Source organism: Zalophus californianus, chromosome 2 (genome assembly GCF_009762305.2).
Source record: "Zalophus californianus isolate mZalCal1 chromosome 2, mZalCal1.pri.v2, whole genome shotgun sequence".
Classification (NCBI taxonomy): Eukaryota; Metazoa; Chordata; class Mammalia; order Carnivora; family Otariidae; genus Zalophus; species Zalophus californianus.
Window position 1 is genome coordinate 3,252,142 of NC_045596.1, and position 12,056 is coordinate 3,264,197.

General features: G+C 60.6%; 1 protein-coding gene across 11 annotated transcripts in view; it reads right to left on the bottom strand.

Annotated features, from left to right (window-relative positions):
- The window catches only part of SH3TC1 (SH3 domain and tetratricopeptide repeats 1), a 45,021-nt gene that overhangs the window by 11,499 nt on the left and 21,466 nt on the right, over positions 1-12,056 (bottom strand). For all 11 annotated transcript variants that reach the window (XM_035726105.1, XM_035726107.1, XM_035726106.1 and 8 more), the window contains 8 exons: positions 11,496-11,623; positions 10,037-10,142; positions 9,100-9,246; positions 8,304-8,514; positions 7,363-7,439; positions 6,391-6,586; positions 3,829-3,962; positions 1,479-1,520 (listed from right to left, as the gene is read on the bottom strand). In XM_035726105.1, coding sequence (XP_035581998.1) covers positions 1,479-1,520; positions 3,829-3,962; positions 6,391-6,586; positions 7,363-7,439; positions 8,304-8,514; positions 9,100-9,246; positions 10,037-10,142; positions 11,496-11,623 — 1,041 coding nt within the window. The remainder of the gene's footprint in view (positions 1-1,478; positions 1,521-3,828; positions 3,963-6,390; positions 6,587-7,362; positions 7,440-8,303; positions 8,515-9,099; positions 9,247-10,036; positions 10,143-11,495; positions 11,624-12,056) is intronic.

Consider the following 12,056-nt stretch of genomic DNA (forward strand, 5'->3'; position numbering starts at 1 on the left):
AGAGCCCAGCACCCGGCACTCAGGGAGATCTCAAACATGGTTACAAGAATAGGGATTGGTTTGGCCAAGCTTTTCACCCAGTAACCCCTTCCTATGCTTCCCGTTTGAAAGCACCACTCTGCAATCACTCAGAGTCCTTTCCCCTCCAGAAACAATTAAAGCCACTTAACGGACAGACATGTCCACGTTCCTGGCTACAACCGCCTCCGTGGGATTTCCCAGTGCTTGGGGGTCTCATGTCAGATGCAGGGCCCCCGTGAAAAATCATTATGAGCCAATCACAGCTATGGGTCAGCAGGTGCTCACAAGCCACCCACAGAATGGACGAAACCAGCACCGCTGGAGGACAGCGATGTCTGTGTACCTCTGTCCAGCTCCGACCTGGGAGCATGTCTGGTAGGAAAGATGAGGAATGGCTCCCAGACCCCCAAGTCTCCACCTTCCCCCCGGCTGGTTTGAGAATCCGAGGTCCACAGCTACTAAAGGGACAAGGTGCTGGAGAATCTGGGGGCGCCCACTGCCCAAAGCCGCCCGCCCACCGGACTGTTGGCTTTGGACGGAGCCAGTGCCTGAAGGCACATCCAGGGCTGAGCTTCCTGTTGGGAAAACATGAGCTTAACGGGGAATGTGTTTGGAAGGAAAGAACCAGCATCTAAAGACTCTTGTGTTTCGAGTTCACGTGCAAAAAATATGTTCAGAACTAACTCTCTTTATTAAAGGCTAGGAATAAAAAAGAATTCAGTGTGGTTCAGGGGCAAATGTCTGACCTGACTACCTAATGTGTGGGTGTGAATGCACCCCCTCCAATGCTGGCAGGTCCTGCCTCCCCTCACTCAGCAAGCACCGGGCTGCAGGGAGGGCCTGGGAGCAGCCCTGGTATATCCAGAACTTTCCTTGTCCAATACCCAAAGTGTCCCTTCCCTGTTTGTGTCTAGGTGGACCCCATTCCCAGGGAATCCCAACGGGACCTCAGGCATTCAAGTCCCCAGGATCTCCCCGATGCAGACCCTCTGTGGGGGGGATGAGATGGTGGTGTGGGAGGAGGAGGGGGTCTCCCTTAACCAGCTCCGTGGGGAAGAAGAGGCAGATCCCAGAGGATTTCTGCAGCACGAAGCTCCACATACAGGCCCTACACCTGCTTCACCCTCTCAAAGCAGAGAAAGTCAGCTGGTCTTGGTTTCAAGAAAGGAGCCCCTGGTCAGGCATGGGCTCAGGTCAGGCAATGGAGAGGGTGCCCCCACCTTAGCTGGAGGGCTGGTGTGTTCACAGGGGACTGACTACCACAGCAGGGGGGGCTTCACCTTTACCTCATCCACCTCCCCTGCAGGGCCGGACGCCCCACCTGCCCGCCCTCCCCATGAAGGTGTGAGGCCCCGCCCAGCACCCCATCTGTACTCAGCTCTGCAGCCTCCACCTGGCATCATCCCCCGAGGCCCCACCCGTCCCCATAGGAACTCTGCCCTGTGGAAAGAACCTACCTTGCTCTTCCAGCTGGCCAAACTCGGCTTCTTCTAATCTGTCTGAAATGGGAGAGAAGCAAAGCATCACCCTCGGCCAGCACCTCTGGGAGGGGCCATGTCAGGAAGGGGTGGTGACACCAGGACAAGAACACTCGGGCAGCCTGAGGGGCTGTGGAGCTGGGGGATCCCCCGGTCGGTCGAGGGGCTGAGAACCCCCATCTTGCAGGCTCTGCCCCACCCCACCCTCTCCAGAGGCCGCGTGCTTCTGCGGCCACTGCTCTGGGAACGGGGGTGCACTGCCCACCATGGGCAGCCCTCGGCCTCACCGGCTCTCCCCGGGAACAGAGGGGAGCTCCACTGCGCCCCCACCCTTCTCTCACCAGGGCCAGCCCTCCCTAAGCCTCGCTTTCCATCTCCTGAAAATAGGCTGACGCTAGCAGCTGGCTGCGAAGTCGTATGAGGTGTGAAGTCACCTACGACAAACGTGCAGGCTCGTGGGAAGCTCTGCGGCCGCCAGAGGAAGAGGACCCCCAGAACACCCCCCCTGCACTGAGGGGTGCCGACAGCCTTCCTAAAACAGACGACATCGCATGCCAGGCTGGCTTAAGCCTTATACGCTCAGCTGAAATCTAAGTTTGCCTGTTTAGAGAAACCAATCTGTGGGAACCTAGAAAGTTTAACTCTGCTGTTGGTGGAGAAGCTCCCGCAGTGTGCGTCAGCATGTAGACCGCGAGCAATGTGTGTATGTGTGTGTGCACGCACGTGTGACTGTCAGTGTGTGCATGCATGACGTGTAGGCATGTGCACGTGTGATGTGTAGGTGTGTGCATGTGTGATATGTAGGTGTGTGCATGTGTGATGTGTAAGTGTGTGAATGCATGATGTGTTGGTGTGTGCACGTGTGTGCATTATGTGTGGTATGTGTGTGCATGCATGACGTGTAGGTGTGTGCATGTGTGATATGTAGGTGTGTACACGTTTTATGTGTAGGTGTGTGCACGTGTGATGTGTAGGCGTGTGCATGTGTGATGTGTAGGTGTGCACGTGTAATGTGTAGGTGTGTGCATGTGTGGTGTATAGCTGTGCACATGTAATGTGTCAGTGTATGCATGTGTGTGCATGTGTGATGTGTAGGTGTGTGCATGTGTGTGCATGCATGTGTAGGTGTGTGCACGTGTGATGTATAGGTGTGTACCTGTGTGTGCATGCATGATGTGTAGGCATGTGCACGTGTGATGTGTAGGTGTGTGCATGTGTGTGCATGCGTGATGTGTCGGTGTGTGCACGTGTGATGTGTAGGCGTGTGTACGTGTGATGTGTAGGCGTGTGCATGCGTGACGTGTAGGTGTGTGCATGCATGACGTGTAGGTGTGTGCACGTGTGATGTGTAGGTATGTGCATGCATGATGTGTTAAGTATGTGCATGCATGATGTGTCGGTGTATGCACATGACGTGTGTGTGTGTGGTGTGTGTGCATGTGTGTGCACGTATGTACGTGTGTGTGTGTGTGCACACACTTGTATTCCCCCCCACCCGCGGGTTGAAGGAACCGGCTATCACGTTGCACCCACAGCCATTGACCAGCAAGTTTGCTCGGCGCCATTCCCTCTGTTGCTGCTCACGCACTCCCCACCTCAGGCGTGGCCCTGCCTTCCGAGGACAGGGCGGTGGGGCAAAAGCAGCATTGTCTTTAGAGGGTGGCAGCCCCAGGGTCCAGCCCTGGCCCTCCAGGGGTCAGGCAACCCGGCCAGACCACAGTCGCACGAGCCCAGGCCCCTCACGTAGTGACTGGAGAGCAGTCACTCCCACACACACTGTGGGAGAGGCGGCACGTGGGCAGAGCCAACCCCAGGTCTGTGTGCCACCCTGCCCCCCTCCCCAGGGACTGTGACTCTTAGGCCAGCGCTCCCCAGGCAGCAGGGAGCCTCGGGGCCACTCGGAGGCATCTCCCTGCCCCTTTCTCTGTGCCCCCCTCTGCATCTGGCCCACTGCCCCTAGACATCCCAGAGGAGTAGCACCATCTGCTGGTCACTTTTAAGTGCCCGGGGGTTGGCGCATGAAGCTGGGCCTCCTTGAAGGGGGATGGGGGGCAGGGGTTGCTGTGAACAGTGCACGGAAGCCGAACAGTCACGCTCCACCAAGGGGACAGTAGCACGTCCTAGCCCGGGGCTGGCGGCCAGCAGCTGGTGCGGCCCTGTGGGAAAGCGGTCTGCCTCCAAACCCTCCCGTCCCTCTGCGAATCTGCCTGCAGAAACCGTCCTGAGCACCCGGCGGGAGGGGGCGGCCGGCTGTAGGTCCTGTGACGCCCCTGCAGCCAGGGGGAGGCGCGGGAGGAGGAGTGCCCCACCACCCACACCCCACACCTACCCAAGCTGTACACCGTGCAGACGTCTGTGCCGGATGCCCTCCCCAGTAGCTGCCTGGCGTCCTCCTCCGAAAAGCGTCCTTCATTGCTGAAGAATGACCTTTCTTCCTCACTGAGAAAAATCACATTTTCCAGCCTGGAAGGAAAAAAAAAGGTGCTTTATTTAAGACAGCACGTTTCCTAAGTAAGACCCATTTCCACTCTCTCATTTGAGCAACAGGACCCTCACCCCTGCTCTGTGCCCAATGATGAAGACAGAAACAAAACAGATCTGTCCTCAAGGCTGCCTCATCCCTCTGGAGGCAGACGTCCAGGAGCAGAACAGGTGGCTATGGACCCAGTAGGTCGTGGCAGCCAGGGAAGGTGAGCTCCTAGGCAGCCTGCAACGCCCCACTTCAAATGCCCCTTCCCCTGCAAAGCAGGTGGTGACAGCTGCAGGCAGACATTAGTCCCTTCGGTCCTGAGCTCCCATGGCTCCACATACGGCCTCTGCGGATGCTCCCTGCAGCGCCCCACACAAACACCGAGCGTGAGTCTGTGCCAGGTCAGGGAGATGGAAAACAGGAAGCAGAGCAGGGAGAGAAAGAACAGGCGAGTTGCGCCTGTAGGACTAAATTAGCAGCATTAATAGGAAACTTTGAAAAGCACTTGGAAACTGGAAGGAGCTATTTGGAGACGTTGAAGAAAATCTCAGAGCGACGTCTGGAACATCCGACAAAACAACAGGCCTGTGTTCCTCAGGGACGCAGCATCCCGAAGGTCAAGGAGTTGAAGGAACTGTCTGGGACTCAGGTGGCGAGGCTGGTGCCATGGGGTCTGGAACTTTCTCTGGGTTTGGAAGGCATGCCTGGGACACTGGCAAGATCTCCTCCAACAGCCGTCCCAGCTCAGGCAAGCCACGCAAACCCAGCCGTCTGCGCGGAGATGCGGCCTCCCCTGGACGAGACAGGAATTGTCTAGACCGACGGTCCCCAGACAGTGTTCCACGGAACACCAGCCGCTGGGGCTGTGAGAGAGGGTCCTGAAGGTGAAGTCAGTGCAGAAACACATTCCAACAGGGAAAGGTCAGATTTCGCAGTGCCTTCCTAGTGCGGACCGTCAGGCGGGCACGCGGGGGCGTCCCCACCTCGCGGGAGCTCTGCCGAGTTGGCGACGGAATGCTGGGAGGAACGCACTTCGGGAAACGTCAGTCTAGCCGCAGCTCTCAGCTCCAGGCCAGCAAGCTTTGAGCCGCTCCTGACGAGCAGGTGCAACACTTTTAAGTTCACCAAGCCAAAGCGGCCTTCGAGATTTTGTCTGGGAGGCGCTGGTCTGTGAATGACCCCGGATGTCGAGGCCAGAGGATCCCCTGCAGACGTGTGCGGGAGGCCAGGCCCAGGGGCCGGGGACAGACCCAGTGAAGGCCTTTCCATACACCGACCTTCTCTGGGCTCCCCAACTGAGGTCTTCACGACGGAAGCTCAGGGCCAGGGGAACAGAAAGGCCCCAAATGATGGGCAGAGCTTGTGGACCGCTCTCCCACGACGCCCGTGCTGCTGCCCGGGGCCACACAGTGGGGATGCTCAGAATTCCCCAGATGGGGCGGGCACGTCATCAGCAGGTGTGTGGGGAGGTCCATAGGGAGAGGAGCACATCCCCAGGGAAGAGCCGCTGGAGAGGGGACTTGGAAAATGGGAGGGCCGGGTTGGAGGGGATGTCTCACTCAGGGGCACACATGTTCAACGGTCGATCTTGAAGGCGGACAGACCCGCACAGCTGGACTCAAAGTGCTCTGATGGCAAGTGTCAGCCTTTGACACGGGTGGTCACCAGGGTCTGGGTCACGGGGGGCCTTGAAGAACAGGCCCAGGGTCCGTGAAGGGCTTTATGAAAGGGAGTGGCGTGGTGTGCAAGGGTGAATAGTGTCCCTCAAAATTCATTCATGTCCACCTAGAACCTCAGAAGGTGACCTTATTCAATAAAGGGTCTTTGCAGGTGTAATTAGTTAAGACGAGGTCACACTGGAGTAGGTGGGCGCTGATCCAAAAGCGGGTGTCCTTCTAGTAAGAGGGATGCACAGACCCATGGGGGCGGAGGGGGGGCACGTGAGGACAGAGCAGAGATTGGGGTGATGCGGCCCCAAGCCCAGGAACGCTGCAGCCGCCAGGAGCTGGACGAAACTAGGAATAATCCTCCCCTGGCACCTCCAGGGTAAGCGTGGCTCCATGAACCCTGATTTGGGACTTGTGGCCTCGAGAACTGGCACAGAGTTGCCCTCTGCCGTTCTCAGCCCCTGGCAGGTGGTGCTTTGTCACGGCAGCCCCCGGACCACGCTGGAGTTCAGGGAACAGCTCCTGCCCAGCTGCACATGGTGAAGGACACGGGGGTCCGGACAGGAAGCTGAGCCAGACCCAGGGACAAGGGAACCGGGCCTGGACAGTGGCCAGGGGGAGGGACAGGGAAGGGAGCGCCGTCCAAGACCATGTCCAAGTTTGTCACCTGGGTGTCAGCCAAGGACGAGGGCGGCAGGCTCCCCACAGGGCTGGAAGGGCGGGCTCGGGAGGGGGCAGGGCCTTGGCCACTCACTCAGACACTTGGCCCTGCACACTGACGAGACTCGTCCGCACAAACCCGACCTGGCCCGAGGCCGTGTGCCGGCCCAGGCACCAGGGCAGGCCAGGCACCTGGGCGCCCAGGACCTCGATGACGTCGCCGCCTCGGAAGGTCATCTCTTCAGGCCCGGAGCCCTGGTAGTCTGCCACCGCCGTGGCCAGGCCCGTGGCTGCAGGACGGGGGGTCACACAGTCAGCGCTAGGGGCAGACTCAGGGTGGCCCTCTGCCGGGAACTGGTGGTCGGGGTTGCAATGAGGCATGGCCACTGCACCCAAGGGGCTGGGCCTCTAGTGGTGCCTGGAGGGGGCACTTGATCCCCACACTGAGGAGGAAAAACTGAGTCCCAGGCCCGTCCACCTCCGAGGCCAGGGACTTCTCCTCTGTCCCACCCCGGCAAGGCCAGGCTGGGGCCCATCCGGGGCAGATGCAGCTGTAAACATAGGTTCCTCTCCCGTGGGGCCTTATATTCACTGAGCAGGTACACAAGGCCTTCCCTGCACCAGCGACTTGGAGCCAGGAGCCCAAGCCGAAGGCCCATGCTGTCTTTTCAAGAGAAGCCCGAAGAGCTAAGCTTCAAGAGCCTCCATTAGTGCAAATTCAGCCGGAGCCTAGCCCACCCGTGCAAGGGCCCTCCGGCACGTTGATTGTGCAAGCCAGAGAGAAAGCCATGCTTGATGGCTGGCCTGTTGAGGGCGACACTCGGGCTTCCTGGAGGCAGTGACAGGGACCCGACCCAGCCTCGCCGTACCGTGTAAAATGAAATCTGGATCAGCCTGTGGGACCTCTCTGAGCCTGAGTTGTCGCAACATGAACTGGAGAGGATTCTAGCTACCACCTCCGGCTTGGGGAGGATTCAGGGTGAGCACAGAAGCTTCCAGAATGCTGGTGCCCGCCCCACTTTGCCAACCCCTTTCCCAGGGGAGGAAGGCCAGTGGAAGCATTTACCCATCAGTGGGATGTCCGATGTCACAGGTCCATTTACGGAGTCATCGATGGGGTCCCAGGGGACCCTAAGAGCCCATCTGGAGTGGGACGAGAGAGGATTTCAGGTGTGTGGCAAGTTCAAGCTGAGTCAACTGGACAGGTCAGCAGCCCCCAGGGACCCAAGAGAATTCCACCACCTGCCTGACTACACACACACACACACACACACACACACACACACACACACACACACGTGTGTGTGTGTGGCCTTCAGGCCCAGGTGTATGGCACAGCCTGCAGGGAGCCCCGTGCTGCCCAGCCCAGGTGCCTCCTGCCCTGCCTCAGGCTGGCATTCTGGGGGACCTCCCTCCATTCGTCCAGGACAGAAGCTGAGCCACTGCCTGTTAGTTCACAGCTTCTGAACATCAGGTCATTGAGTTTCTCTCTTTGCTTTGGCTGCCAGGAAGCTCCAAGCCCAGTTAATGCCCCACATCCAGCACGTGAGCAGCAACTTAACGTGCGACCCATCCTCGTTTACCCCAGCCTTTTTCTGCCTCGTGCCTCCTTACTATGACTACACATTTGGCAGCTCGTTCCCTCAAAAGCTTTCCAGAACAAGCCAGAGTAGGGGCGCCTGGGGGGGCTCAGAAGGGTTAAGCGGTGGACTTTTGATCTCAGCTCAGGGCTTGATCTCAGGGTTGTGAGTTCAAGCCGCGTGTGTGGCTCCACGCTGGGCATGGAGCCGACTACTTAAAACGAGCCAGAACATGAAGCAGGAGCTCTGGCTGCACCCATGGCCACACACTGGAAGCCGCAGAAGAGGGACCCGCGCGGATCTGTCGGGGGCCCCTGTCCACCTCCTCTGCCCTGCGGATGGGCTGCGGCCTGGGGGCGGGGGTCTCCGTGAGGCCCGACAACGCGCGGGACGGGCAGGAAGCACAGGAACAAGGTTCGGTACCTACTGATGAAATGGAATCAAAGTTTCTGGAGTGGCCGCCGCCGCCACCTCCTCGGAGAACGTGCCGGGGCTGGGAGCGGAGGAGTCCACTGCCGAGGGTGCCTCTCCCTGGGGAACCCCCGAGGCTCGCCTGCGGGCCCAGGGGCCGCTCCCTGCACCCCGGGGGCTGGTCTTCACTCGCACATGGTGGTCAGGACACAGGACGAAGACAGGACCTTCAAAGTGACAGACGGTAACCTTCAGGGTGGCTGGGCGCTCTGCCAGGTGGGACCCACCTGTCCTGCCAGGTGACACGTGTGAAGGCAGCCCTGCAGGGTCTCCCCAGCCCCAGGCTCTGCTCAGACCTCACCCAGCCTCAGACCCTCAGGGCCTCAGTATCCCTGAGGGGCCTGACCCATGATGCCAGGGTTCCTGTCTGCTGGGACCACCCCTGGGAGCCCGGCCCCCTCTCTTCTTCTCTGAGGCTAGGGTAAGACAGGCAGCTTTGGGTTACGTTTGCTGCTGACTTGAACCCCATGATGAGGCCACCACGGCACACAAAGCAATATCGGGTCAGGACCTTGGGGTGGGGGTGCCGCTTGCTTTGAAACACTTTCACTATTATTTCTTGGGGGCCTGACCAGGTCTTTACAGCAAAGTGACAGGGCCCGGGCATTTCACGGCCAGGGTCCCCCCATGTACCCCTGCGTGAGGCCCCGTCAGTGTCCCCGCACACGCCAGAGCCTCCAGGCCCTCGTCCCCTGGGCATCCCGAGCACAGCGTGGGGCCGGCCCACGTCACCGTCACCACGCGGTGCACACCTTCCTGGGCGAGGAGGCTCTCGTGCGTCAGCCTCAAGGCCTCCTGGTCCACGTGGACTTGGACGGCTGTCTCCTCGTCCTCGTTGGGTGAGAGCAGCCAGAAGGCCTGGTCCACGAGTAGATTTTCCAGGCAGTGATGAGTGAAGCCTGGGGGCCAGACAGGCTGGGTCACCAGCAGGCTCCAAAGGGAGGCAGGGAAGCCTTCAGGGCCCCGGTGCTGGGGGATCCCTGTCCTGCTTCAGGGACTCGCAGCACCATCTACGACTCAGGCCCCAGGTCTGAATGTCTGGGGTGTGAGTGGACCGACCGTGACCGTGGGCGACACCCTGGACTTCCCTGTGCCCTGGCAAGTTTGGACAAGGACAAGTCGCTTGAATGACCCTAAGTCTCCTCATCCATGAGATGGGACAAGAGCATTCAAGGAGAGCCAAGTGCACTCGGGAGTTGGCACAGGCCCCGCGCAAGATGCTCAAGACACTGTCACTCTTATTTTCCACTCTCTCGGGCTCAGACCGAGGTGGCGGAGCACGGTTCCCCAGAGGATGCAGCCGGACCCCACAGACGCCTCCCAACGGGTGAGGGTGCTGTAGAAAGCAAGCTCTTTGTCCGGGCTGGAAATAACCCAGTCTGTCCTCAGCGGGTCTGAGCTCAGCCTCCCTCAGGGTCGGCTGCGCAAAATTCCGCACACAGCGCAGCGCGGGAAGGGACGCGGAAGGCGGCCCGGGTCTCCGCACAGACCCTGTGCCTCTGTGCCCCACCTGTCAGGCCATCTCTCCCCGAGAGCGGGTGAGCACTAACTCCCGCGGCCCACTGCCCCGGCCCTTGTGAGCGGCGCTGTGCTGAAGCCTGATTTATGACATCAAGTGCTCGTCTGTGTGTGACAAGTGTCCTCTAAGGGGAGTCCCCACAACCAGCTCTGGGAAGGACCCCACTTTACCAAGAGCATGGTAGGTGGAGAACTTCCAGATTTCCTCGAAAGTCTTAAAGGTCACCACAATCCGATCCTGGTCACTGTGGATAGACAGCAGCCTGGCCGACAGCTCCTATGGGGAAGAACAACAGTCCCGGGCGGGGGGCTTTCAGGCATCTGGCTGCCAGGAGGACAGAGCCGCACAACAGAGGTGTTTTGCACAAGTGACCCAGGCAGGCGAGGAAGCACAGAGCCGGTTCTTTTACGGCCCGAGGCTGGGGCTCTCAAGCCAGCCGTGGCTCCCCAGTACCTGTGCCAAGCCCTGCTCCTTCCCAGAGCCCCTGCGGGCTCCATGCTCCAGCCCCTGCCCTCCGCGACAGCAGGTTCTCCCCGAAGGCTGGCCTCTCAGCCCTGTGCAACCCAGCCTTGCCTCCCAGCCCTTCCCTCAGCACCGACGCAGGGATCCGTCCTAATGCCGGCACCCCCTCTCCTCTGACTCCCATCCCATGAACGCTCCGGGTGGCGACTGGGCAGGAGTGTCACTCCAGCACTTGTAAGGCACAGAGTGTGTGCTGGGGAAGGGGTGCTACTCTGCACTCCGCTTGACAGCCTGAAAACTGAGGCCGCGTTTCTTATCCAAGGTCTGACCCTCAGCGCGTGGCATGGCCGGGGTTCAGCCCCTTGCCTGACGCCACACAGGGCTGGTACTCCGGTACTCTGCTCCTTGGCTCTGTGGGGTAACAAGTAAGCATCCCTGACAGGTGGCTGAGGGAGCTGGGTTCACAGAGGCCAAGGTCAGGCGGGCTGGCCGCAAGGTCACCTGGTGGCTGCCTAGCCCTAAGCCCCAGGACCTCTGTCATGGAGAGGTCGCCCTGCCCAGCCCACTCCTCGGCCACCATCCTGCCAGAGTGTCCACTGTGCAGAGGCCAACAGGCGCCTGGCTCCATCATCAGAGTAAGATCAGCACACACCAGTCCTTCTTGCTCCCCATAACAGGGACTTTAAGAGTTTCAGCGGGGGGGGGGGGGCACAGAGAGAGGGAGGGGACCTGGGAGCACCGTGGACCACGTGTGGCCAGAACTGCAGGTGTGATCGGTGGCCCCCTGACACAGACATCCAGGAGAACAGCCAGGGACAAGTCACGGTGCCACCATCTGTGGCCTTGGCCCCTCAGGGACAGAGGCCTGGGCATCAAAGGCCCTCCTCCTGGGTCTACCCCTGTCCCCTGTCCGTTCTCAGGCTTGGAGACCCTGCACCTCCCCGGGCCCCCCAAGAAGCCAGGCTCACCACCCCCAGTGCACGGGCCACCTCCCCGGGCCCCCCGAGAAGCCAGGCTCACCCCCAGCGCACGGGCCACCTCCCCGGGCCCCCCGAGAAGCCAGGCTCACCCCCAGCGCACGGGCCACCTCCCCGGGCCCCCCGAGAAGCCAGGCTCACCCCCAGCGCACGGGCCACCTCCCTGGGCCCCCCGAGAAGCCAGGCTCACCCCCAGCGCACGGGCCACCTCCTGGCTGTCATTTTCCAACAGGCGGAGCCGGCTCCTCACGGTCTGCTGCAGGCTGGGGTCTGGCAGCCCCGTCTTCCTCCGCACGGCCAGCAGCTGCAAGGTCAGGTCTGGGAGAGGCAGCAGGGAGCCCGCACTCAGCAAAGTCACCAGTCACCGCGACCTCCGGCCCCGACCTCTCCCACCGTGCCACACAGGGGCATTCAAGCTACAGCACGTCACCCACAGGTGTCCCAAGGCTTACCATCCTCTCCCCTAAACTGACCCCTCCCCCTCCCCCTCGTTCCCATTTCCAAAAGGGTCCCAGCCCCCACCCAGCTTAGACCGAGGACACCTCCCTGCACCACACAGCACCCGGGTCCACCAGTGAACTGCAAAACCAGGCCGAACCCTCCGTGGCACCCCTCCCCGTGGCCCGGGTCCCCTAGGTCTGCCCTGGGCGGTTGTCCGGGCCGCACCCCCCAACTCCACGCAGCCCTCCTGTCCGCGGAGAGCCGGAGGGTCTCATTAATGAGCTGCACGGCCCCGCTCTCAACCCTCCCA